The sequence below is a fragment of the Idiotropiscis lumnitzeri genome, chromosome 3 (genome assembly GCF_059441095.1).
Source record: "Idiotropiscis lumnitzeri isolate Australia: NSW breed Sydney's pygmy pipehorse chromosome 3, RoL_Ilum_1.0, whole genome shotgun sequence".
Classification (NCBI taxonomy): domain Eukaryota; kingdom Metazoa; phylum Chordata; class Actinopteri; order Syngnathiformes; family Syngnathidae; genus Idiotropiscis; species Idiotropiscis lumnitzeri.
Window position 1 is genome coordinate 7642668 of NC_142393.1, and position 26640 is coordinate 7669307.

The window sequence follows — 26640 nt, forward strand, 5'->3', positions numbered from 1 at the left end:
TCACCATTAATACAAAGTATATGTTGTGTCAGTGTATTATATTTTTGTAAGCTTTGTGCCCCCAAATGTCTCATAAAAAAAACTATGTTCCGTTCTCCCATATCAGCCAATCTGGATATAAATATTTGATATCCATCCATTCAACATCAGACTCCGTGTCACACTCAGTAACACAATTTGTCATTAAATCGAGATGATAACTATTTGTACCTTTTGTGCCATTTTAGTTAGGTAGCTTGCAGTGAAACTTCGGGAGAAATCTAAAATGGGAGTCTTGGCTCAGTTAAGTTTGGGAAACACTACTTTAAACCCATGTTTTGTATGTGACCCTGCAAACATACACACACACACCTGCACGCGCACACCCACACTCACGCACACCCACACACACACCCACATAATCATGGAAAATGCCATCTTAAAGGATATTAGGCAGAATTATTGTCCTCACAATCCGGATCTGCGGATTTGGTAGGAAGGAACGAAATATCATGATCTGGATCTGCTTTCCGTGGACTCATTTAGAGAGTCACTTCTTCTGTTCTCTTTTGTACTGCAACAGAAAAGCAGTCTGTCACCTTTTAGCTCGGCTTTCTTTGCTTATCAGTACAGTAAGATACCGAATTTGAAGTCTGATGATTGCCACACCAATTTTTTAGTATAGCTGTCGTTTTGACCTTTGGACATTTTGAATTTGGTCAGAGAGTTTTGGGCTGCTTATGTCAATGATTTTAACATAGCAGCTAAAACGCCCTCTGCTTGAGCACCAAAATTACAAAATGGAGCATCCCGGTCCTCGTGGAAACTCGTCTTTCTCTGGCAGCGCAGCCGACACAGAAGTCCTCTCTCGGGCTGGTTACACCATACTGGCCGTTATCATGGGTGTCTTCTCTATTTTGGCGATCATTCTCAACGTCCTGGTGATTGTGGTGACGGTGAGACACAAACAGCTGAGGCAGCCTCTCAGCTACGCTCTGGTCAGCCTGGCTGTATGTGACCTGGGCTGTGCTGTGTTTGGAGGGCTGCCCACCACAATCACCACTGCCATGGGATACTTCAGCCTTGGACGACTGGGCTGCATTTGAGAAGGCTTTACTGTGGCCTTTTTTGGTGAGTTTTTCCACTGGACTGTCGTGTGTGTGTCTGTGTCAGGAGTTCACCTATTGCGGATTTAGTAGATTGTAGATTATTATTTTTTTACAATACAGTACGACAGTGAACAGTTACTTAACTTGCTTGTCTAAATTAAAGTAAACTTTATTTGGAAATTGAACAGAAACAAATCTTATCCATCGCAGGTGAGGGTAGAAACAGCCACGAGTGCACTTTCAAGCGCTTTATTTAACAAAATCCGGTACTCAAAAGCATTCTTAGCGCAGTCTCAACTGTGTTACAGTTGCTAATGATTTAGCCAGGAAATCATACGTTCACGTCCATGCCTCTCAACACAGCAGCGGGAACCCTAATTTGGCTTTAAAACTTTAATTGAGAACTCCGCTTTAAAACCCTCGCTGGGAACACCAACTGTGTTTTTAAAACCAGAGCCAGGAACCATAACGTCGTTTTATAACCCTATCGACAATTTTTATGAATAAGGCCAGAGGGTCGAGGCCAGAGGGCGGGGGACTGACTGGCAAAAAAGGGTCAAGTGCCCAGCTCTGATTATTATCCATCCATCCATTATGTGTTCCGCTTCTCCTCACAAGGGTCATGGGGGGTCAAATTTGTGTGATTTCATTCCTCCTTCTCACAGGTATAGCAAGTCTGTGTACGATCGGAGTCATATCTGTGGAGCGCTACATAGTGGTGTGCTATCCGATGGGTGCGGCCCTCTTCCAAACCAGGTAAGCGTCGTTATTCTTTAAAAAAAAAAAAAAAATCAGCTGAGGGCTCAAGCGTGACTGATTTCTTTCTCAGGCATGCGATCGCCGGCGTGGTGCTGTCTTGGGTGTGGTCCTTTGTGTGGAACACTCCACCCTTGTTCGGTTGGGGGAGTTTTGAGCTGTTGTACGTTTTCATGAACAGACAGGTAAAGGCATCAGAAATCAAATTGACCAGAATATGAAATTAATATTGACCGCATGTTATTGTCTTTTTTTTCCAGTTCCGAACAGATGCTGTTCCTTTGGTCCTGTGTGGATGGAACCCCTGGGGCTCAGAAGCAAACATATCTGAGGTCGAGACAACAGTCGCTTCTGCTCACGAAAAAAAAAAATGGATCTATGAAAGGAATTATACATTTACTAGATGGTTCTTGAGGACAGCACTCCCCGTTAGAGCTTGTAAAATGTAAAATAACAGCGTATCAATTTGATTTTCACTCCAAGAGCGGGATTATTTGAACAATCTTTATTGTTGTTGTTATTTGCAGTTATGTGCAACTACGATGCTTCATGGTGAATTACGTTTAATGTTGGCCAATGCAAACTGGCTGCAGAGTAAAATCCTGCAGTTAAAATTCTTTGGGGGGGAGATAAAAAAAAAAAAAAAGATAAATCCTCTCAAAGGATCATAACAAAATCGAAACATTTAATGGGCCGATGAAACCAAGGCTGAACTTTTTGGCTATAATTACAAAAGTATATTTGACGCAAATGCAACAGTGCTCAACGGGCTATTTGAAAGCTAGAACTGGGGCCTTAGACAAAGTGGAAGGAATTATGGACAGTTGGAAGTAGCATAGCTTGTGATCGAAAGCAAAAAAAAAAAAAAAAAGAAAATCAAGTCAGGAAAATCGTACGATATGAAATTTATTATGGATTAACGAATGGCACTTTAAATGTTGGCAGGTGTGTGCTGACTCCTGTTTAAATCAGTGCTTCTCAATTATTTTCTGTTACGCACCCCTCCCTAGCAAAAGGAAAACGATTCGCGCCCCTACCCCATTTCCCACTCAATCATAAATAGCATTTTTGTTGCAAAACAAACCTATACCTTCACTGCGCACAATGAGCAAGGAGAGCGCCACTGCCAACGACCGGAGTGGATGTGCAATTACACTTTATTGCCGTAAGTCCGAAAAAGTGCATGTTCCCCAGAGTCACGCGCGCCCCCCCGCAGCATCGCACCATGCCACGCAAGAGGGGCCCACCCCACTATTTGAGAAGCACTGCTTTAAATGAATACAGCCACATCGCAGTTTCACGGGGGTGTGCAAACTTGTGCAACCAAATTATATCAATATTTTTTTACCAGAACTCACCAAAGGTGCAGTACAGTTTTTCGGTTAAATCAATGGTAGAAAAAAGTTTGAAGTGGTTGATCTTGGTCTCATTTTTTAAGACCAAGGGAGAGTAGACTTTTTATATAAACATTAAATATGCATCATATAAAAAAATTAAAAATAATTAAAACCAGACTTTTAAGACTTCCTAGTCAGACTATGTGAATCCTGCATGTAAAAAAAAAAAAAGAAACCTGTTTAATTCAGTCCACTGTCACTGTGAATTTTCTAATGTTGATGTTGTCTTTCCTGGAAATTGGAGCTGTACGTTTCTTTTTCAATTTACCATGACGCTAATTTGCTCACCATACAAAATGTTTTACCCACAATAAATTATATGTATTCTGTGTGTTTGGTGCTCATTATCCAATGTTGATGTAGAAAATAATTCACAATACTTTAAGTGTCGGATATTTTCTGCGTCAAAACATCCAACAACACAAGTTAATAACACAACTTTTATTTTCAACTGGGTGTACACGTCTCTTTTTCTCCTTGAGGAACCACTCTGCACAACCAGACCTTCATCACCTGATTACCATTATTGCTTTCACCGGAAAAACACCCCAAACTAAACTCGGTGTATTTTGCCACCCTTTTCCAAGTGCCAACCTTTTTTTTTTTAAACACGTTTGCATGTTAAACAGCAAAATCAACAACCTCCTTCTCGCTTTCTTTGTCAAGTCTCACAGTTTAATCATTCACAGTCACCCCTCAAAAGAATCACTGTCACCCTATTACACCCTAGCTTGGCTTTTTATTGATTACAGAAATATTGCTATCACTTTCAAGAAAGAAACACAAAAAGGGCAGAATGTGAACAGCTGTATCAAACCTATACACTTTTCCATATATACAAAGTGAGCGATCATCTATGTACATGCTACATACTGCCACACACTAGATCGCGGAGTAGTCCTGACTTGGCGCAGACCAGGGATCGGGTCAGACCGAACTAACCCGAGGTCAGCGCCAAGAAAACGGCGCCACTCCAATCGATAGCCAAAATCCATCTCAGCGATACAGTACATTTTGACACATAAGTTTGACTGGTGTGTGAAAACGGTTGTGTGCTTGGAGGTTTCCGGCAGCTTGAGATACACAACAACATTGTGTCAGAGTGCTTCAAGTCCCGCTAACAACCTGGTGATCTGCTTCTACGGACTTTTACTACACTTGCACGCACTCAAGTTCATCATTTGGTCCCGAAGCACCGCATCACATTGTTGTTGAATCTTATTTTCGATTATATCGGTCGGGGGGGGTCAATGCGATGCTTGGTGTGATGATTATTAGCTCACATGCCATGCAAATTATTAGGACTCATCCGGTGACATTTCTTTTTCCAGCAATTTCACGTACCATCTGAAAAACATGGGCGTGCGGAATACACGAGCATGCTTCAAGGTGGTTTCGACTATACGTACACTAGGTAGTCTCAAAATAACAGAACGGGGAACACAAAGAATCAATGCGGAAAGATACTTCATAATAAAGCCTTGCGAGGGGGATTTCAGGGCAACATATTCTGCTCTAAGGAGGGGGGGGATTCACCGAAGTTCAGCCGCCACCTTGCAGCACCCACAAAACGACACAAGCAAGTAAGTCCTGAGCTCGAGGAATGTGCAACACGTTCCCAGCCAGTCGCCAACTATAACAGCGGGAGCACAGCAAAGACTGAGAAATACCATTTGTTGGAAACACCATTGCTTCTGAGAAGTACAAAGTAAGATCTTATGTACAAATAGGAATAAAATCAAGTGTAAAAATAGACACTGCACATGGAGCTGGTCTTGGAGAGGAAAGGGGGCTGTTGAATCATCAAAATGTGATCCAGAGGTAAAATTAGGTGCAAAGAACAGTTCAACGACAACGCCTGTAAATATCACGCACAACAAGTTGTGAGTCAAGGCAAAGGGGGCATCTAAGGATAAGCAGGTGAGGACTTGTACACTCTCTTTACTTTCTTTAACTCGTCATTACAAGTTGTTGACTGGAGCTTTACAGTAGTGACGGACAAACGAAGCTTCGTGAAGCACTGATCATTTTCAATCTCCTCTATGGCATTGATGATTTAAAGATACAGAGGAAACGTCATAAATTTCCATTCCAAGAGCCTTCATCTTTAAACCAAGAGTCGTAATAAAATATCACAAGTGCTTCGTGAAGCTTCATTTTGCTTTCGCTACTTTACAGGGTCCAAGATTGTATAGTGACCTACTATTTTCAATTTTTTTTTTTTTTTTTTGGTTTATCATTTAGAGTAATCATCACTCTTCTCTGAGGCGTACTTATAACCCAACTCTGACAGATGAGGTAAAGTACAGTACTGAAAGTGTCCCTGACCTCTAGCGGACAGTAAGGTGCTAACGTTCATCTGTGTAAACTCCGCTGATACACACATCGGATTTTCAAGTGAAACAAAAGCGGTAGTGTTTGTGTGCGCACAAAAGTAAGAGGCTTAGGGGTAGAGAATGAAGCTGGGGTGTGCGTGAATGTGTAAGTGTGTGTGTTGGTGTGTTTCGGATCTTATAATAAAGGGCCAAGGTGAGGTGCAATTTTTTTGTTTGGATTGAGGCTGAGGCATTTCATGAGAAAAAGAGAACAGCTCAGTCTTGTTTATGTACAGCAACAGTCCAGATGAGTGGGAAGAGACTTAATAGTAGTAAGGAAGTTCTTTTTAAATTTTTTTTTTTTAATGGGGCCCACTGTCACTCCTGCGCCTTCTTCACAGTTCAAGCTCTGTTGCGGCCCATATCAAACACTGCCCTCATCTGGAGAACAGCGGTAATAGCAGCAAGGAGAATCACAAGCTCTCCCTCTTTCCTCTTTTGTGGTCGCACACAATTCGAAGAGTACTTTTTCTGTCTTCAGGGGAGAGCATTATTCTGTTTTGTCTGTCGCGTGTGAATTCTTCAGTCCCAGATCTGTTCATGTTTCGATGTGGACAGGTGAATCATTTTCTTCTTTGAGTGAGAATGTGTCGCTCCTTCAGTGCGCGTGGTGTGGTCGCAGAATGTTTGTGTCTGAAAGGACTGCTCCACTGGTCGTGGACCTCCTCACTTCTGGGGCCAGCCGACAGCACTAGAACAACACACTCTGCCGTCTGCCCTTCCCCTGAGCTGAGAGACAGACACAGACAAACATGTTGGGCAAACATGCAGGCTTTACACCAAGAACATCATGGGAAATACTCGTACTGGACATTGTGATCGAGCACATTTTATTCCCACAGCATTGAACTGCCCCCGTTGCATATGAAGGTTATCTGCACAATTTTGACTTGGGAGGATTTATTTTTTATTTTTTGGGGAGGGGGGGGGGTTCGGGCGGTGGGCGCGGTGGATTGGTTAAATTTTTGGGATTTGAGGCCCACAAGCAAATTTGTCTGTTCAGGAGACAGCTTCATCTTAAATGGTGCTAAAGGTTGACAGCTGATCAGCTTTGGAAAATAAATAGATTTCCATGTTGGGGAATAATAATGATGCGAACATTTAACAATTCACATGAAAATAAATATTGGAGCAAAGCAATTGCTGACGTCATGATGTTGCCAAAATTGTCTAAAAAAAAAAAAAAAAGTAAAAAAATAAATAAATAAATAATAATAATAACTATATATAAATATATATATATATATTTATATATATATATATATATTAAAAAATATAAGTTGTTTTAATAGTTGTTAAATACAATACAGGCCCATGTGAATATACTCACCAGTATCAAGTCAAACACTGCAACAAAACCCACACTATAACCATGCTACTAATCAAAAAGGCACACCAGTTCAAGCCCTTACCTACAGGCTCTACAAAAAGACTACATCTCTCACTGGAGAAACCTAAAGAGGACTACAAATACAAAGAATCAAAAGTCACCCCTTCAGTTTCCTTTTTTTTTTTTTTTTACCAGTACATTATTGTTCCTTTCAATCCTGACAGAAAGGCTTCTCGAAGAAAAAAAGAGGAAGATGGGCTAAGCGAAAGTTGAAATGTGGGTGCAGGACGTGAAATGTGGGGAAAAGCTGGAGCCAAACGGGAAAGACAAGACAATCGTAAGGAGTGCATTAGAGTCTCCGGCGAGGGAGGATGAGAGATTATTCTATCTGATCGGCACATTCAGAATGTGGCATCACAACAAAAGACGAAAAAGGGGGCAAAGTGACAGTCAAATGAAGAAAAAATAAACATGAAAAAGACAGTGTGAAAGAGACCGTATTTACCAGAATGGTAGCGGCCACTCAGCCAGTGGAAGTGGAGGAGAGATTGTGACTCTGAGGCCTGGGATTGGCTGCTTCTCTCTGGAAGTACTGCGAGGGCGCGGAGCCTAGCTTATGGGCCATCGCTTTTTAGGGTGAGGAGTCGGGCATAAAGAAGTATGTGGAGTAGGGAGCACAAGGAAGACAGAAAATATTTAGGAAAAGATGAACATTGCGATAGAAGAGTGAATGGGTGGAGAGACAAAGAAAGGGGACTCTTTTTAAGCACAAGACCGCGAGAAAGAAAGAGACAAACACACACACACACACACACACACACACACACACTCATTGAATTTTTTGGTTTGGGTGTGTGCATTCTCAGGGTTGTTCTTTATGTAGCGTGAAAATCATAACTGCAAATTTAAAAACTTAAACTAAACTTAATATTAAAAGCGGCCATCATTCTTAGAATACATTTTTAAAGGCCGACAAGAGGAGCTCGTCAGCTTCTTATCCGACTCTTTCCTTTCACTTCGAACAAAAGTGCAACATCTCAGTCATGTCATACATATCATAGATAAGCAAAAAATGAACGTGACGTAAGACTAGGACATCGTGCTCGGGAAGTATGACCACACAGCAGCATGAGAGACAACGTAAAGCAAAGAGGAAGAGAAAGAAAAAAAAATGGAAAGAGGAGGCCTGTCCTTGTTTTATTCCCACTACGATATCCTCACTTGTTTGTCTTTCTCTTCTAGTTTTCCATCTCAAGAGACTTACTCGACTCCGGGTAGACGGAGGATCTCTTCCCGGGGTCTTTCTGGAGCTGAATGCCTTTTATGGAGAAGATTGATGCAGCTGAAAACAAAAGACAGGAAGTGAGATGGTGCCACGTGTGCAAGTTTGAGCAATATTTGTGCAGTGGTGGGAAAATGAAGCTTCGTGAACCACTTGTGATTTTTTTTTTTCTCGACTAGATGCTCATGGCTTAAAAAAAATAAAGGCTAGTGCAATGTAAATTTAGAAGATTTTCTTGAAACAAACAGCGCCATCTAGAGGAGTCAAAAATGATCCCAAGTGCTTCGTGAAGCTTCATTTGTCCTTCACTACATGTTAGACGTAGTCGACTCACTGTCAGCCAGCGTTTGAACCTGCTCGCCAAGAGTTCTGAAATACGCGTGTCGGAGAGCATCCTCGGCCGACACCCGCTTTTTTGCCTCAAACTGGAATCACACAAAGACAGATGAGAGGTTTAAGGGTCATGTATTTTTCGGAACCTTAATCACTTGCCCGGATCGGAGCTGGATTACCTGCAAAAGCACTGAGAGCAAGTCATGACCATCGTTGTCTATCCTGCATGGCAAGAAAGGAGGAGGGTCATTGAGGTCACAATCTGATTATTATTTCGATGAGATCACGCTTCGAGTTGTTTCCAATTAGAATTCCCCAAATAAATTCATTTCTAATTTTGATCCGCTCATATTGCACGACAATGCAGTTCTGAAATAAAACATTCAACAATCATGATAATATTGTTAAATACCTCTGTGACAATCTCAATTCAAAAAAAGCATAAGGTATCGTCACTTATTACTCTAAGGTACACACATTAGGATAATCTGTCATGGTATAAAATTTAAATTTTCCCTCGAAATATTTTCCAAAATCTTGATGACATCATTTTACAACCTTGCTGCATTGAGTCCATTCAGAAACACTTGGCAAACATCAGCGCAACATATCCAGTAGTGAATTCTTTTTTTTTTGTGAGATCATCATCATACGAGATTCCTGCATCAGAGGACATGTCTCAAGATCGCTGGTGGAACAGAATCTTTGTGTGTGGTGTTCTGTGTTGAGATGAGATCACAACACAGAACATGACTTGAAACTGTTCCATGGCTGATTTTCTTGCTTTTATGTGGGGTCTCTATCAGACAAACCATCTGTTAAAATTAAAGATTTAACTCAGGTGATTAATCCCCCCAAAATTTAACTCAGTTAAATATTTTAACTCAGTTAACTCAGTTTGATTTACTTAAAAAAATATTTGCATACTTTGCAAATATTGTGCCATATTAGCTGTCTTTAGCACGTCTCAGAACAAAACACCGTGTTTAAGTTGCCACTGGGCCTTGCAAACCAACACTGCTGGAGTGTGGCGCTTGTGGTTGCTTTTGAGAAATGTCTCGAAAATAAATGTCTGCAAAGATGTCTACATTAAGATCGTATTCAAGAATCCAAGAAAGCTATTAGAACAGTCTTTGAATTAAATATATTTCATATTTGGTGATTTTGCATCAATTCCAAGATATTATTCAAGTAAATATCTGTTATAAGCTTCGCAAAAAATAGTCGTTGAAAAATGGGATTAATCGCGATTAATTTTTGTGATTAATTAGTTAAAAAAATTCATCACTTGACAGTACTAGTTAAGATATTAAGAAAAGAAAAATCCTAGCGTGCGTAACGGGTCAAATGCATCCCTGGGTTGAGGATACTGCGGAGTGTGTATTTTATTTTGTAGTGATACTACAGTATTGCATGTTGTGATGTTCTTAAACTGCGGATTCAGGTTGTGATTCCTCGACTTGTGTACGCACACATACCTGGGAGCGTGGTTCACCAGCGGTTCCGCTTTGTATTTGGGAAAATTATACGTCTTAAACTCTTCGCTGGTGCTGATGCCAGGCCAGGTCTCTTCGGTGGGGGTGCCTGGGCAAGTGGAGAGTTTAGTTTATTAACCGGTTGCAGGTCAACAGTTTTATCAAAGATGACAAAATGAAGAATTTCCGGCATTGGGAAGTCCCGTGCATAGACTCACCGAGGATGCGGAATATGAGGTGAAGTTCGTCCTCTACAGTGGATCCGGGAAAGAGAGGCCTGCCTGTGATCATTTCATAGAAGATGCAGCCCACACCCCTGCATGGTGACATACACAAAAGCAAATACGTTGATAATGAAAAGATTTTAGAGTAGAGTGTCCATCGATTGATTATCACTCATAACGCAACACGGCAACGTTACATAATTGGGGAGAAAGCCACGCAAATGATTTAGATGACTGCGATGAAACATTTTCACATAAAAGTGGAAATTTTCTGATTATAAGTCACGGCAGTCAAAAAAATGCATCATGAAAAAGAAAAAGAAAAAACATCGCAGAGTATAAATCATGTGCTCAAGAAGCACGCGGCTGAAATATGCTATGATTGGAGGTGGCGGTAATGCACCAATATTAGTTGCCAACTGCCAAAAGAAAGTGGAAGAAGACAAAAAGGGAAAATGAGTCAAACACTGTGTGACGTATCGCTATTTTGCCACAATAAGGACTTACTATTTACAGGATTCTATCTTTGGCCACAATATGACGTGGGATTCTAGTTTGGGTAAGCCACTTTAACAGCAGAAACATTTTTCTGTAATTAGCAGCGGAAGTTTCTAATCCAACCGGAGCCGTGACTGAGTGCAAATGGAAGCTAGTCCGAGCTTGAATTAGAATATACATAAGTCCCACTTGGCGGCACGGTGCCCAACTGGTTCGGACGTTTGCCTCACAGTGTAGACCGTGGGTTTGATTCCGGCTCACCGTGCCTGCGTGGGTTTCCTCCCAAATTCCAAAATCACGCATGGTAGGTTGATTGGACACTCTAAATTACCCCTAGGTACGAGTGTGAGCGCGGATGGTTGTTCGTCTCTGTGTGCCCTGCGATTGGTTGGCTTGAGCATCAGTGGCAGAACCAACTCAACTATAAAAAAAAGTGCGACTCAGAATCCCCAAATTACAGTACATTTTAGACGTAGTGCGATAAAGAGTATTGTTGATGTCTCCAAGGCGCTGTTTGTATATTTTGTTTAACTCATTCACTACGAGCCGAGTTAAAAAAAAAAAAAAGGATCTTTGACGTCTTTATCCGTCAATGGTAGTAAATGAGTTCATTTGAGTGCTACCTCTTCCAGTTGACATGAATGCATTTGTGTTGATTTGACTGAACGCCGCTGAACCTAACTGGTACACTGACAACATAAGGACTGACATTTTTGCCAGATGCAGAAAGGATCACTCCTCCGGTCTCCGTTAACCAGCCAACGATTTGTTTTTATTCCTCTCTTCTTCCAGGCATTGCCGAAGAGGACTTGATGATGCTTCTTTTTCCAACTGTTCCCTCACTGCATCTATCGGCCTTTTCTGGCAGCTCCTTCCACTTCATCCTTCTGCTACTTCCTACCACCCCTCTGAATGTGTCCGAACCATCCAAACTTATCCTGACTCACCCTCCGATGAGCTCATTTCAAATTAATCAAGTCAGTCCTAAAGAGAATCGCAACATCTTTAACTACGCCACCTCCGGCTTGGCTCCCGTTGTCTTCTATCGCATAACAAAAGTAAGAATTTCCTCCACCTGTGACTTTTGGACTTGCTTACTACCTCTTTTTTTTTTTTTTTTTCCTGCTTTTACCAGGCACACCGCCCATTTTTTTTCCAAAACAGATTAATTGTGCGTTTGACATTTTGGTTGTTCATATTTAGTGACACTCTTGTAACTTTTGGTGTTATTGGCAGGATGTGAGTGGTGCTTAATAGCCACAACATTTTAGAGATAATGACGATGGCGCCAATTTATCCAGGTACCAAAATGTCAAGTCCAGTGTAACCTCTGCCGCCCTTCGTTTCAGCAGCAAAATAAGAAAGCAAGCATAATCATCGTTTCCAGCGGCGATTTACATTTCATTTTCATGCCATAAACGTAAGATTGACATTAATATGAAGAACAGCCTCAGCGTGTTTGCTCACCACATGTCTATGGGCGTCGAGTACTCAGTGGAGCCTAGAAGCACATCTGGAGGTCGGTACCACAATGTCACTACTTCATTTGAGTAGGTCTTTGTGGGGACAGACTTGGCCCGGGCCAGACCTTAATTAAAGAGGCAAAAGTAGCACAGAATAATGGAAATATTGACTAACTTGACTCCACACGAGAAATGTTTCATTTCATTCGTAATTCTAACGCACGGTCAACAGATGTGCAAATCATGCATGTTAGGCAAATCAACCACTCTAAAATGCTAGGAGACATGAACGGGAATGGTTGACTCCATGCGTCAGTCTTGTCATGGATGGGATCATTCCATGGTGTTCGCCGCCTCAGTCAGTCAGTTGGGATTGAGTGTCCCTGTGATCCTGAACTGGTCGAATGGTATAGAAAAGGGATCGATTTTTATTGGGAGTATTGGAGAACATGTCACAATGTAGTATCTAGAAATAGACGGTCGCGGAGGCCGATGACCGATATTTGACGCCGATATTGATTTCTAGAAAAAAACGGGGCAAAATGGTGTCAAAAGTTTGGAAAAAATAAAAACTCCAACACTTGACTTAGTTTAAGTTCCTTCAACTGCATGTTTGTTACACTACTAGTGATTAACAACATGTTTTTTTTTCTTAAAATTTCAGCAAAATCTGCCGATTTATCTTCTTCTGCTCGCGGGACCTCTACCGTAGTGCGTGTGACTTGAGGTTAAAAGCAAACAGGCTGCTCACTGCTGATTGGCTGCACAAGTAACCAATCTGTGGTTGGCCCAATCTGCCTCTGCAGGCAGGGCCACGAGCACAGCAGAGAGAAAGAGAAGTGTGCTGTAGCGAGCCAAAATAAAATAGCTTTTACTTTGAATAAAAAAAAAGGTCGATGCAGATAAACGACAAAATGCCAAATATCCGCCCAGATAATCGCTACGGCCGATAATCGGTATGTCACTTGTAGTATCACCACCAGAAGGCAGAACTGAGTGAACTGTTTCTTTTCACTACTACATGGCTTGGTTTCAATGGCGTAGATTTCAGCTGAACAATAATTCACATTTTAAAAAAAAAAGCAAATAAAAACTTGAGTACAGTAAGCATTTGCGGTTTGCGATGATAGTTTATGTTTTGTGTGGTATATTTAGAGTTTAAACTTTCAAAAAGGGCAATTTTAAACATTTCTAGGAGGCATCAATTACTTGGGGTTACCCGCTATGCTGAGTGAATAGCGAGGGTTTACTGTAAAGAGTATATCAAAGTCACAGTCAAGGAATTTGAACATCGTCATTCGAGTAAAGGTAGGACTGTACCAAAATCGGCAAGTTTCAGCTCTCCTTTCTCATTGATGAGCAGGTTCTGTGGTTTAAGGTCCCTGTGCAGAACCTTCCTTCGATGGCAGTAAGCGAGGCCTCTCAACAGCTGGAATAAGAAGATCTGGAAGGGAGATAACCGATTCAGCAGCTGAATTCCGACCCAGTGCTGACCAAGCAAATGACATACCTTGACATTGTAAACACTCATTATGCTCCCACAGTCGTCCATGTACTGCTTGAGATCTTTTTCCTGATGAGACAATTCAGTGTTGACATTTAGATTTGCAAAACACACTCGTACAACGCTACATGTGCAGCACACACACACACACACCAGATACTCAAACACGAGTGTCAGGCACTTGTCAGTGTGAATAATGTCATGGAGAGTGACAATATTGGCGTGCTTCAAGTCTTTCAGTAGAGACACTGGAAGGAGGAGACAAAGAGAGCGTCAGTCAAACCCAGATAACAAACTCAGCAGAAAAAGCAAAGCTGCTGGCGGTGGTGTCAAACCTTCTCTGATGGCTGTGCAAGGAGCACCCTCTTCGTGCTCCAATCGGATCTCTTTCAGAGCCACTAAGTTGTCTGTTAACTTGCTTCGCCCCTTAAAAACCGTAGCATATGTTCCCTGGGGAAAATATGCAAAAGTGTGCTGAATATCAAGAAGGAATTATTGGGGAACCAAAATTCTCAACTCACCTCCCCTAATTTGTCCAGTTTGATGTAGGTCTCAAGTTTCCCAAAGCCAATTTCAGACTGAAAGAGACGACATTTAGGGAATTGAATAAATGTAATCTGAACGTGATCACTACAGCCGCATCGCTCCATAGATGTGCCGCTTGTGTAATACGTGAGTGTGCTGAAGCCTCAGCGTGGTTTCGCCAACATTCTCAGAGTGTTACTGGCCTCTCACCTGAACATAAGCTGACACATTTCAAGACACAAATACAAGCAGTCAATGGGGCACTGTCGGTTGCCCGGCAATTCAAATATTCTAAGCAAACTGACCTGGAACATGCGTCTAATCCACCCGTCGACGTTTTAGCTTTTTGCGGCACCTTACATCAAGCTTATGTTTGGAAATAAGTAATTATAACAAAACAAGTCAGAGCTGGCAGATGTAACACAACACAATGCATTTGTGCGTGTTTGTGGCATTGTGCATCATGTGGTCTATTAAAAGTGGTGTGAACAACTTCTTGAATTCTTATTTTCTTGCACAATTGTCACACCTAGTGGAAAATATTTCCTATCATCAAATCAATTTAAATATTTGTCAAAGACTACACAAGTCATTTTTAAACAAAGGTTTTTTTCTTAAATACTAATTTTACTAAAAAAAAAATAATAATAGTTGGGGTTTTTTTTGGCGGGGGGGGGGGTGCTGGAATGAATTAATGACCATTCGTTGACGTGTATCTCGAGGCATCACTGTATCGTTCCTCCCAACAAAGAACACCTCCCCACCTGAGATGCGCTAAATGGCAAGTTGCAAATGATTGCATTCAAAGGATGAATGATAAATTGCATTTGTGATAATATTGTGCTAAAACGCAATTTAATTTTCAAACTGTAAACATATGTCATGAAAACTGTTCAGAGAGAGGAGCATCCAGGCGCAACGGGAATGCATAGTATTTATCAAGATCGGATGAATTCATTACACCCAAATGAAGATAATAGAGACGTGTCAGTATAATGTATGTCCTCCGGTTTAGAAGTAATGAATAATAGACGGCTGCAGCTATGTCATGCTGTGATACACACAAGCCTGGCAGTGTTTATCCCACTCACTGTCAATTCCCCTCATCTGTCTGTCAGTCCCTGTCAAGGCCGTTTCAGGCGAGTTTTTATCATTTCCAGCGTCCCAATCCATCCTGCAGCCCTTTAAAGCGCTTCTGTCCTTGCATTTCACCAGTCCTTTTTACCCCCACAAACAACACAGCTATAGTTACGGAGCATACCGGAATGTTTCTCAGAATCTTATTGTCACACAAGGCAGATTCACAGATGAGCTTGGACTGGCGTCGCATTTACGAGTTGGCTGCATTTATTGCACTTCATCCCTTTGCTCAAATTAAATGTAATTTAAGATGCTTATTTTGGCTCTCAATTGCTTCTTCACACGGGCGCGCATATCACTTACTTTGCGCATAAGTTGAACTCTCACTTAAAGGACCAGTACATGCAGCAGGACGACAAGATTTCATTCCGCTCCAAGTGCAACTATTTGAATTTCATACATGCGGTACTTGACCCGGTTAGGGTCAAATAAGGGCGCGGACAAAAACCCACTTGTGGCCTTGATTAGTCCGTCTGTTTTTGCAAAATTTCACATCCTCATTTCATAAAAATGGCCAAAGATGGATGGGCCGTTCCGTAAGTGGGATGAAATACCCATCGATAGGACAACTCCACATGTGGATGTACAGGTAGAAGCCAAACACATGCAGTACATTATTGCCAACGTGGCTTGGCCATTTCTGTCCGCTGTTGCTCACCTAGGAAGGGTGGCTATAATAATAAGAGATGTTATCTGCGACGTTAAAAAAAACTAAGCAAAAAAACAACAAAAAAACCCCACTTTCCTCCCTCGACCAGTGCCGCCCACATTCTCCACTGGACTGTTATGAATAATTGATTATGAAAGGCAACAAGCATTGAAGAAATCTGATAGCAACCACCTTTGCTTGAATTACAGCAAAGAAAGATCTGATTACGGTTTCAAACGGGCACATATGTTACGTGACACCTGACACTTGCTGGTGGTTTCGGCAACAAAGAACAAGCACACTCAAAAGTCCATGGGCCATTACCGTTTGTGTGCTTGCCATTTCTGGGCTTACAGTTACTGATCACAAATGTGACTGGGCAAGCATACTAACTCGTTTATAATGTGGTTTGTAAAAGCTGTATAAAAAAAAAAATAAAAAAAATTCCGCCTCTACAAATAAACTTTTGTTGAGTTTGTTTTGATAAGATTTTGTTTTGTTTGTTTTGTCACATTTTCATGTCTTGTCTTCTCGTTTGGTTTGCATTTCCACTTGTTCTCGTCAACCCATCAGTTCCCTCCACCTACCCGTGTCTTGTACAGGTGTGCCTCGTTGTCTTGTCAGATTTCTTATATTTACTTCCCTGCCTTCTTGTCGTCAATGTCAATTCATTGTTGCTGTTATGTTGATCGAGTCGTGTTATGTTTTTGTTTTATCTTGAGTTTATTCCGCATTTTCTTCGTTACTTTGTACCTTGCTTTTTTTTTTTTTAGGGGGGCGGGACTTAGATGTAATTGTCATGGCAAAAGAACATAAATTAAACATGAATGACTTTCAGAAAAAAACGTTTGAAATCAGCTTTTTTCCCATAGAGAAAGTTTATCATTAACTCATTCACAACCAGCCCAGTAAAAAAATGGATCTTTGACGTATTTAGCCGTCAATGGTATTGAATGAGTTAATAAAAATAAATAAATAAATAAAAAATATATTTTGCCATATTTGTTGAAGCTCTTAGCTGACAGAGATACGTTAATAAAAACAAATCAGCCCTCTCTTGCCCCATCTTGCACCTTTAATTAGATTTTCAAGAAACCGCCATGGCTGAGAAAAACAACAAATCTGGCATGTCAATTATTTGCTATGCAACAACATAAAAATTGATGATCAAAGGAAGTGCTTTTCATCGGTGAAGGGAATTCAGAATTTCTACCTGATAATTAAATTTATCACCTCTTTTTGATTTTTAATTGAGTGCACAAACTTCAAAACCAGGCACATTTAGTGTGATATTAAGTCATGCCACCAATGGCGGGATTAGCGAGGTGCCTAGATTTAAATCTTGCGAGCATTTTTAACACCGCAAACTCCCCCTTTAATGAAGTCTGCTTTCATCTCTCCTTGCATCTTTGCCTCTACCGCCCTTGTTCTTTTTCCTCTGTTGAAGGTGTCCTCGTGTTTAATCCAAGCCGGGATGGGACACATCTGCTGAATAATTGATCCCCCGGTTACATCACGTATAAACAGCAGCCTGAAATAAGTCAAAGTCGTTCAAGAACGCACGTCTTTGACGTTGTTAAACGTCTCACGGGCGCGTCAGCGTGCCACCTTCTTCTCATCCGCAGTAAACCTCCCGTCTTCCTTACAAAGCTCGCTTTAAAGATCCTTTCCTTTCATCTCCAGCAAAATAGCTGCGTCATTAAAGCGCTTCAAGCAGGGAGCCGGCGGCAGGCCACTGGCCTCGCTCGACAATAATAGATGATGGAGCGCCGAACCTTTCTACTTTGTCAGAGAGTATCAAGGCTGTTGATAAAATGTGTTATGTAAAATGTAAATCAGGATGATGAGCAGCGAGGTGATTCTGTTCACATGTGAATGAATGGAAGGAGGGGATTGTGTCTCCAACAGCGAGAAAAAAAAAAAAAGAGCGAGTGAAAGAGCAGCATTAATTCAGTCGCGGCACAATGAGGCATAAAGGGATACTCTGCATATTCATGAATATTTTCCAATTTCTCCCCATCCTCCACCTCGCTGTATCTGTAAAGCAAACATCTCCCCTCCCCATCCCACTTTCTTCTCATTCTTACCCATAATGCTCTTGGCCTGGATACGTAACACTCATTCATCCGCTACTGAGCCATTGTTAACTGTAAGCCATAACTCAGAAGGCAGAGTGCAGATTCATGTATTTGAAGTGTGTTCATCATTTTAGTGTACAAAGAGCATAAGGGTGAAGAAAAAAAAAAAAAAAGAAAAGAAAAATCAACATTTGGTCATGGATGCGCCTGAGCAGACATGCACAGCAGACCCAAATAATATGCAGCTGTTTAGCACGCCGACGTGCAGATGCAAGCACACACACATACACGGACACACGCACGCTCGCTACTGACCAATGAAGCGCGGCGTAGCCTGCGGCTCATGGGCTTGTCAAAGGGCGGGCTGTTCATGGCAAACTTCTCTAAGTAGCCCTCCGGTAGCCTGATATCAGCTGGGAGAGACAGACGTTTGTTTATGTCCTGGAACACAAGAAAGAACACGAGACAGACAGGATTTTGTGAGAGGGACGAACAACAATCAAATGTAGGACATTTAGCGTCTTTTCAGTCTTATTGAGTACTCATTAGAAAACATCTTGACAATTATTGAAGAACTTTAAAAGTCGTTTTGTGACTTGTAGCTTTGTGGTTTGTCAGGGTTAAAGCTGCCGTAAAACAGCAGCTGTGAAAATAAATAAGATGTAATGTAGTTGGAAAAGAATGAACAACAAGAATGATACGCTTAACGTTGGTATGAGGGGAAGTTATTCCAAAATAGTTTAATTTGTTCTTCGGACACGCTTGTGAGTGAAAACAAATTCATCTCAAATGATTTTCCACCATGAAATGAATGGAAAAGCCATTAATCAGTTGCAGGCTTGCACCCGCCCCTCCAAAAAATAAAAATACAAACAAAATGATTGTAAAGTGTGTACAAAAAAAATATTGACATCATTAAATCTGTGACAAGCCGTGCGGTTCATGACTGGCGAGGCACTCTGGAGACAGACATAAAAATATGAACCCAAAATAGATGAGCCTATATTTCCCTTTTAACCTTAAAGGGATACATTAATAATTTTTCAGCAGTAAAAAGTTATTATCTTGTCTATAATGAATTTGATAAGTTCATTATTTTTCATGCGCAATTAACACCTTTAAAAACACTACTAAAAATGGCGTCACAAGTGTTGAGAGGAAAGGTATCGACTAATCACGGATCAGCTTGTAAACGTTACGTGAGCCGTGAACGACTTATGCTTCAACCAGTTCCGAACTGTTCACACCATCTAGAGGAGGGAAAAAAACCCCACAAATACTAGAATAGAATATATTATAGAAGTTTGTTATTATTATTTAAAAAATTATATAAAAATACTAATAATACAATAATTATATAAATAAAAAATTATATTATTATAATTATATATAAGAATATATGCCTGTGCATATTGTTATACTCTCTTTACATGTGGTGTTGCTCCACCGTTTGTGTTCAAATGTCTCTTATTTAAAGGGCAACACCTATGGCAGGTGTTAGCCTCTCTATGGTGATTGGAATTGTTTGTTAGCATTGAGCTAAACAGATCTCAACACGGCAAAGCTACATGGTTGTTTAAAATATACAACATGGAATCGAGTACTTGTCTCTCAGATCTGCGCTGGCAAGTCATAGCTAAACAAAACGGCCCGTATCTCGAAATACTTGTACTTGTATCTCAAAGCACAATGATGACATTTATAAAATTTAAAAAATGCAGTCCTCCGTGAAAACATAACCATTTGAATACAGTCTATAGTGTACAACTGTTCTCCATGTTGCCTCCAAATGATGTCACGCTGGTGATTATTCACATCAACACACATTGTATGTTGGCATTGTTCGCAAGCACGCATTTGGCTGGGGCGCCGTACTGCTCGCTAATGTTGTCATGAAAGCCAGCGAAGTGAAAGCGACAGCTGAGCGTAGAGAGGCCTCAAAGCGGCCTTGGAAGGCTCCGGGCCCAAGTGCATTCTGGTTGTTGAAGGCTTTCTACAATTTCAGCTCCCTTTCATCTATTTTATTATCTCAAATTTCTAGGAAAAATAGATCCAGTGTACATCCTCACTTGTCGGTCGACTTGCGGCAGCTCAATCAAATGAAAGCCACAGGTATCATCCTCTTTTATGAATGGCCGTAAAAAAAATAAATTCATGCATTTAAGTGTCACAATAAAAGACTAATTTTCCAACTGCGCATTTGGCGGAGTGACGAAGTTCCAGTCCTCATCTGGAACACATCTGTTTGGTCTCTTTGTGGGTTTCCTCTCACCGTCACTTTTCTCTTCTATGAAAGAGAAGCGGGCTTCTGTGTTCAAATCGGTTTCGAAACTGTGATCGCTTTCTGAAGTGAGACGGCTCCGACATGAAAGGTTTCATTTCGTAGTGTTTGCCTCTACTCTACTTATACAGCGCAACACGTCATCTAGAGTGAATATTTCAACCAAATAAGCACATTTACTTGAAAAAAATATATCATTCTCAAAGGCGTTCTGTATGCAGCCAGTTTGCCACAATATACAACTCGTATGTGACATACATGTAGGATGTGTGAAGTGGTTAGACGCTGATCACACGTTGTTTCCATGGCAGCAGGGTTGGCTGGCTGGCATCGTCCCAGCAGCCTCGGGGTGTTTGTGTGCGTGTATTCAAAATGTGGTTATTATATGTGTGTTTAAATGTGAACATTAGCTGGACTGCGTGGGTGTGTGTGTGCAGGAAGATGAAAAAAGCAAAGGGTGTGTAGCTTTCTCTTACTAGCTAGCATAATTACAAGCAGAGTATAACCACCACACACCCTTAGCAAATATCCTCCATTGCTGCGACAACATCAGGCAATGTTCTGCAGACTAAATCCGAACACAGAAGGAACAAACGAGCCTTAAACACATTCGCTGACAGGCTTTGACCTGAGTGATTCACACAGTTTAAAAGCATCAAAACACCGAGCGTAAACCCAACAAGCACGTGACTGTGATATAAGCATCCCTGGAAATACCCTTTGGATGCACATAGTGCTTTGAATCGCAGCGAATAAGGCCACACATTGTGCAATAAGAGAACAAAATAGACACAGGCTCACAAAGAACAACGCTCATGCCCCCCTTTTTACTACTCCTATTGAGCGAATAAAGATCCCCACGCGATGAGTGCGTGCGCCCGTACTCACAATGCAGAACAGCTCCAGTAGCTCCCTCATTGTCCTCCTTAAACGTGTCTTTTTCTATAATGCACTCACACACGCGCGCGTTGCCCCTTGCACATCCCGCTGCTGCCACATGACTGCACGCACGCAGCGAGCGAGACCGCTGTGCCATCCACATGCTCAGCGAGAGAGTGAAGGGGGGGGGGGGGGGCAGGACAAAAAGAGGAGGCAAGGGAGGGAGCGAGAAGGAGGAGGGAAGCGAGGAATGGACAGATTCCTGAGAGGAGGAAGGCACATTGGGGGAAGGGGGAATGGAAGGGAGCTAAGTGAGAAGGGACATTGTTTTTCTTCATCTCTCGTTGCCATCTTGTCCTCCGGTTCTCCTTATGCGGCGATTTGCCTTTTCTCCTAAGTGTTAGTTCAATAATCATATTTCCTGAATTATTTCCTGCCCCAAGCTCCCTGTCACTCGGCACCCCTCCTCCTCTCGCTCACTCTGGTAAACATGGTCTAAATTAGTCTTTTCCACTGTTCACAGCAGGCAGAGGCAGCAGCAGCATGTGTGTGTCCAGAGGCATTTCCCACAATACTGCTGTGCTCATCACTCTCCAGCTTCTTTTCACAGACGTACCGAGACGCACGGTCTGGCCACGCGACATGAGCGCAAACAGAGAGCTGGCAAAGCAAGGCGCATAATCATTTCTGCAGCTAACAGGTACACTCTCATATACAGCAGAGATGACTCAGCATGAATAACATTATGTTGTCAGAGTGTGCGTGTGTGTGTGTGTGTGTGTGCCTAAAGCATGGCATCGTTTACTCAGTACTAACCCTAATTGGATCCAAGAACAAAGCTGTATTTAAAAATACATACGTGACATCTCTTCAATCAGGGGTTGAGCTTTGACCCCATTGTTAACACCGAAATCTTGATTCCTCATCTTAATGAATACATTTCATACAAATCTATCCAAACAACTTTGTCTAGGCAATGGGGAAACACCACCGAGATGTTTGATGCATGATGATATGTTTTCCTAAATGTATTTTTGACGCTAAGTCAAAAAATGCCTTAATTTTTTTTTCAAGCAAATGATGTTTCTGAGTTTGACCTACAGCATGAAAGCTTGCGCAATACGGATTCTATCATGCATTGTAATTTAAAGCTATGACGTGTGAGAAAAACATGAAAAAAATATATTAATCATGATTATTTTGAGAACAATTGAAATCATGATTATTATTATTTTTTTTTTTTTGGGGTACAAAACAAAAAACTGGTGAAAGTTTAAACAAACCCAAATCAAATTCTTTTGGAATGAACAAAATGTATAAAATTTGTTATTTTAATTTTATGCACATGTGTGTGTGCGTCTGTGTGTGTAATTGAATTTTGCTAAATTAACATAAACATTCCAACCTATATTACATATTATCACTATTTTGGAGAAAATTCAAAGGCGATTTTAGAATCAGCACACAAATAAATAAATAATCAGCAAAGTTTACATGCATCTCTGATTAAAAAATATAATTAAAAACTCAGGCAAGCACAAGTATAATATGCATACTCAACACCGAACCTCTCGACTGTGACGGGGGCGGGCTTACCATCACTCATTTTATTCTTACCGTACATAAATTTCTGCATACTTAATAAGCATAAGCTAGTGCACACTGTTCGTATCTTGCTCCACGTGCACAGGCTCGACGTTTTCACATACTCGTCATAACATTTGTACCATGCATACTTTAACCACCGGACCATCTGAAAATATGCTCATTTTTATTCGAATTGATACCTAGGTTTACATTGTGCCCCTTTTAAATTGCAGTTGTAAATATTCTCTTCTTTCATCGCATGTGTATGTTGCACAATCACAATAAAGTTAACCGTACAGGGCGTCAGTGGTGGGCAGGATGGCAGATGGCGCTTATCTACGGTACTTTGTGATTCCACTTGGGGTTTGATGGCAATGTGGGTTTTGGTGCAGACAGTCATTAAATAGTCTGTTTTATGTACGAACGCAGCGGGGGTGCACATCTGTTGGGTAGTGAAACAAGTCCATCCCACAACCAAGATGTAATCCAGCGTGAAGAGGGAAACCCACCACGAAATCAATGGAAGTTTTCCTTAAAGGAGGATAACGTCCAACATGGCTCATTTTTCACGAACAAGCTCAGTTTATTTATTTTTTAATCAGGAAACTGAAATTAGTTAGTTTCCTTTTTCATCTATTAATTTTGGAGAAATTAGGAAATAAGTGATGAAAATGGCTATTTTTGATGGGAATATGGCCGCGTCCCTCTCTGCTCTCCCCATGGTACTGTAGGAGTCACTAAAAGGACTGATTATAAACTCGCCATTGGAAATAATTGTATTCTCATTGCTTATGACGTCCAAATGATTTGATACTTGAGAGTTCACACATCTTTAGTGTAGCTATGTCAGAAATACAACCAGTCGGAGTTTGTGTCAACGTTAGCGTCAATGGAACTTCCCTTTAAAGAAATTGACATTGTCTTAAAAAAAATCATCTGAGAGGTATGTAATGACTGCAGTATATTATTCAGAATCAGAATCAGAATGTCTTAGTCGTACTCGGTGTACAACGAGACTAGCGAGCTCCCCTCTCCAGTGCAATATAACAAATAATTTATATATAATTATATATAATATAATAGTTTTCTATTATATTAAATTATATATATATATATATATATATATTTCTTTTATATATATATTTTTATTATATATATATAAAATATATCAATTAAATTAATTAAAGATTAAATAATTAAATAAATACAATTTTTATTCTTAGAATTTATACAAATATTTACAAAAATTCAAAACTCAAATAACTTATTAGAATGCATAGTTTTTACCCCCTAAATCACAAAACATATATTTTTTTAAATCAACACAACCAGCTGCATGAGATGAAAACGGCTGTGTGTAAACGCTTTGCCGTTTGGCCAAGTCACGTCAAAGCACGTGCAATACTTCTAGTTGCTGTATTTTACAACTTCTCACAGAAACCGAGACAGTGTCCTGAAATCATTAACTCAATGCAAGCAGTTCCATTGCACCACATAAGGCATTTTACTGAACCCGGTCATGTGCCAGGTGCACTCATCGTTTATAGCGCTGGACTTCCTGTACCTCATTAGAGATGCGTCGATGGTGGTTGTTCCTCATACGGACTCTTACAGGACTCTGGACCTCATCTGAAGACGTTCCGGAAGCCTGGTCGCTCTCGCCATCTGAGCCCATCTTCACATTCTCATGGACGATACCTGCAACAGGCAATATGTGAAAATTTGCACAACTCAAGGCAAATTGTCATCCTAGCTTAAGTTTTTTGAGCAGTCGGGTTGTCGGAAAATGGAGTAATGTCGCGGTCAATGTATTGGGCGCTAGCCAAGTGAGTATACATTTCCGTTGGTAAGATGAGGAGATCAGAGATCGATATTACCCTGAATGCAACGGGAGCTTTCTCAGCTCTGCACCACACACACCCAACACAACCCCCCCCCCTCCCTCAATCCATCTGATTAATGAATCACACTGCAGCAAGCAGGGCTGCCTCCTCCAGAATGGAGTGTATTAGTAAATATGTGTGTGTGTGTGTAGGGAAAGGGCTTCTCTCTTGAAAATTTGTGACGTCCAAAGCTCTACAGTTGATGAGAAGTGTAATAACATGCAGATGTGTATGTGTGCATGTCTGTTTGCGCTGCAGGAGGCGGCATTGGCTGCTGGAAAGCCAAACATTTACGCTCACAGAGAACACATGAACTGCAAAATTGTCAATAAAAATTAACTACATTTATCCACTAGATGACACAATTAAATGAATCTGAAATTGGCTGTTAGTCAGCATTTAATGCCTGATACGGTGATACCGGATGCAGCTAAAAGATATCAAGTTTCAGGAGAAACCTTTGCATTGTGATGCATACTGTGTGTGTGCGGGCGTTGGCGTGTGTGTGTGTGTGTGTGTGTGTGTGTGTTTTCCCAATGCACAACTTTTATTTTTATATAAACAACTGCATACTCTTTCTGAAAAGTTCTCACATTACTACATTTTCAAATCGCTCATATGATTTATAACAACATAATAAATGTGACTATTTTCCAAATTTTAATGATTTTTCAACCAAAACATTTTTTATTTATTACAACTTAAAAAAAATATAATATAATATTATACTGGTCCGGCCCACTGGAGATCAAATTGGGGTGAACTAAAATGAGTTTGGCATCTGTGGACTAGAGCGACAAAGAGGCAATGGGAGGGAGGATGATGTCAGAGGCGACGTAAAGGGATGGAGAAAAGAAAATCACATCTGCAACACATCAGCCATACGACAGATTGAGGGCGAGACAGCTCAAGCGATTCGTTCGGGTCAGCTGTGGTGTGGGATGGCATCTGAGGGGCTTTTTGCTTATTTCATGCATGTGGTCATGTCAGGAATAGAAGTACCAAACATGAAGGCCTGCGTGATAATGTTTGACTCCGCTAGAGTAAAAAAAAACAGTTAAATACATTTCCATAGCACTAACACTGAGATTTAATCCAAGAGCACCATCTAGAGGAGTAAAAAATATCACAAGTGCTTCATGAAGCTTCATTTTCCCTCTGACACGAAGCAAGAAATGTTTCATTCTTTAATTTCCATTTATTTTTGTCATTACTGTCCATTTTCTAGGAATAATATTTCATGGTGTTAACATTTAGCTCTTGAAAAGTATTTCATGAGTAAACTTTAGTACATTTTTTTTCTTAATTAAAGCACCATTTCTCCACTTTTTCCCAAACTCGTGTTCTTCTACCAGTGGCTACAAATGAAGCAAATCTTCTGTCGAAAACGCTCTGTAAATTCTGTCATGGCTAGCAATTATTGTTTGCAATCGATGTACAGCATTCTTCTTCCCATGGACTAAAAGCATGAAAGAGGATATGCGGCTTACAGAATTGAATTTCTTCAGAAAGCTGAGCAGCCAGTATTGATATCAAGCATTAGCTCACACCACCTCTGCGGTGAAACATTAAACTCAAGTTAACTGCCACCTGACATTTATCCTGGATAGCTAACCAATGACACACACGAGTCACTGAAAGGGCAAGCAGCGCATACTTAGTAATAACATGACTTTATGGGCCTTTGTCACGTATCCAGAAGTGTTGGTTTGTATTTGTGTAAATAGTCACGCAATGTGGGTCATGATATAAGCCATCTAACGTGAAAGGAACATTCCAACACTTGTGTCCCAAAACACGATGAGAGCTCAAGCATGTCATTCTAGCTAACAGCCTCAGTCGCTTGCAATTCCCATAGCAGACAGTAAATGTCAGAAGAACCTGCTGGCGGCC

At 40.9% G+C, this 26640-nt stretch overlaps 1 protein-coding gene and 1 pseudogene across 7 annotated transcripts in view; one reads left to right on the top strand and one right to left on the bottom strand.

Moving 5' to 3' along the window:
- The first annotated feature begins 372 nt into the window (after positions 1–372).
- On the top strand, positions 373–3565 carry LOC148339708 (parapinopsin-like; annotated as a pseudogene). The gene is made up of 4 exons (XR_015842630.1): positions 373–1110; positions 1754–1844; positions 1918–2029; positions 2105–3565. The product of XR_015842630.1 is annotated as a parapinopsin-like (transcript).
- Positions 3566–3667: 102 nt separating this feature from the next.
- LOC148339709 (cyclin-dependent kinase 17-like) overlaps positions 3668–26640 on the bottom strand; it is a 40460-nt gene continuing 17487 nt past the window's right edge. For 4 of the 6 annotated variants that reach the window (XM_088292326.1, XM_088292321.1, XM_088292322.1 and 1 more), the window contains 15 exons: positions 24429–24562; positions 18433–18558; positions 14247–14303; positions 14061–14175; positions 13879–13973; positions 13732–13794; positions 13542–13665; positions 12226–12346; positions 10255–10352; positions 10040–10145; positions 8741–8783; positions 8563–8653; positions 8211–8288; positions 7452–7573; positions 3668–6345 (listed from right to left, as the gene is read on the bottom strand). In XM_088292326.1, coding sequence (XP_088148452.1) covers positions 7470–7573; positions 8211–8288; positions 8563–8653; positions 8741–8783; positions 10040–10145; positions 10255–10352; positions 12226–12346; positions 13542–13665; positions 13732–13794; positions 13879–13973; positions 14061–14175; positions 14247–14303; positions 18433–18558; positions 24429–24562 — 1355 coding nt within the window. In that variant the 3' untranslated portion in view covers positions 3668–6345; positions 7452–7469. The remainder of the gene's footprint in view (positions 6346–7451; positions 7574–8210; positions 8289–8562; positions 8654–8740; positions 8784–10039; positions 10146–10254; positions 10353–12225; positions 12347–13541; positions 13666–13731; positions 13795–13878; positions 13974–14060; positions 14176–14246; positions 14304–18432; positions 18559–24428; positions 24563–26640) is intronic. The other 2 variants (XM_088292327.1, XM_088292324.1) reach the window with 1 other exon arrangement.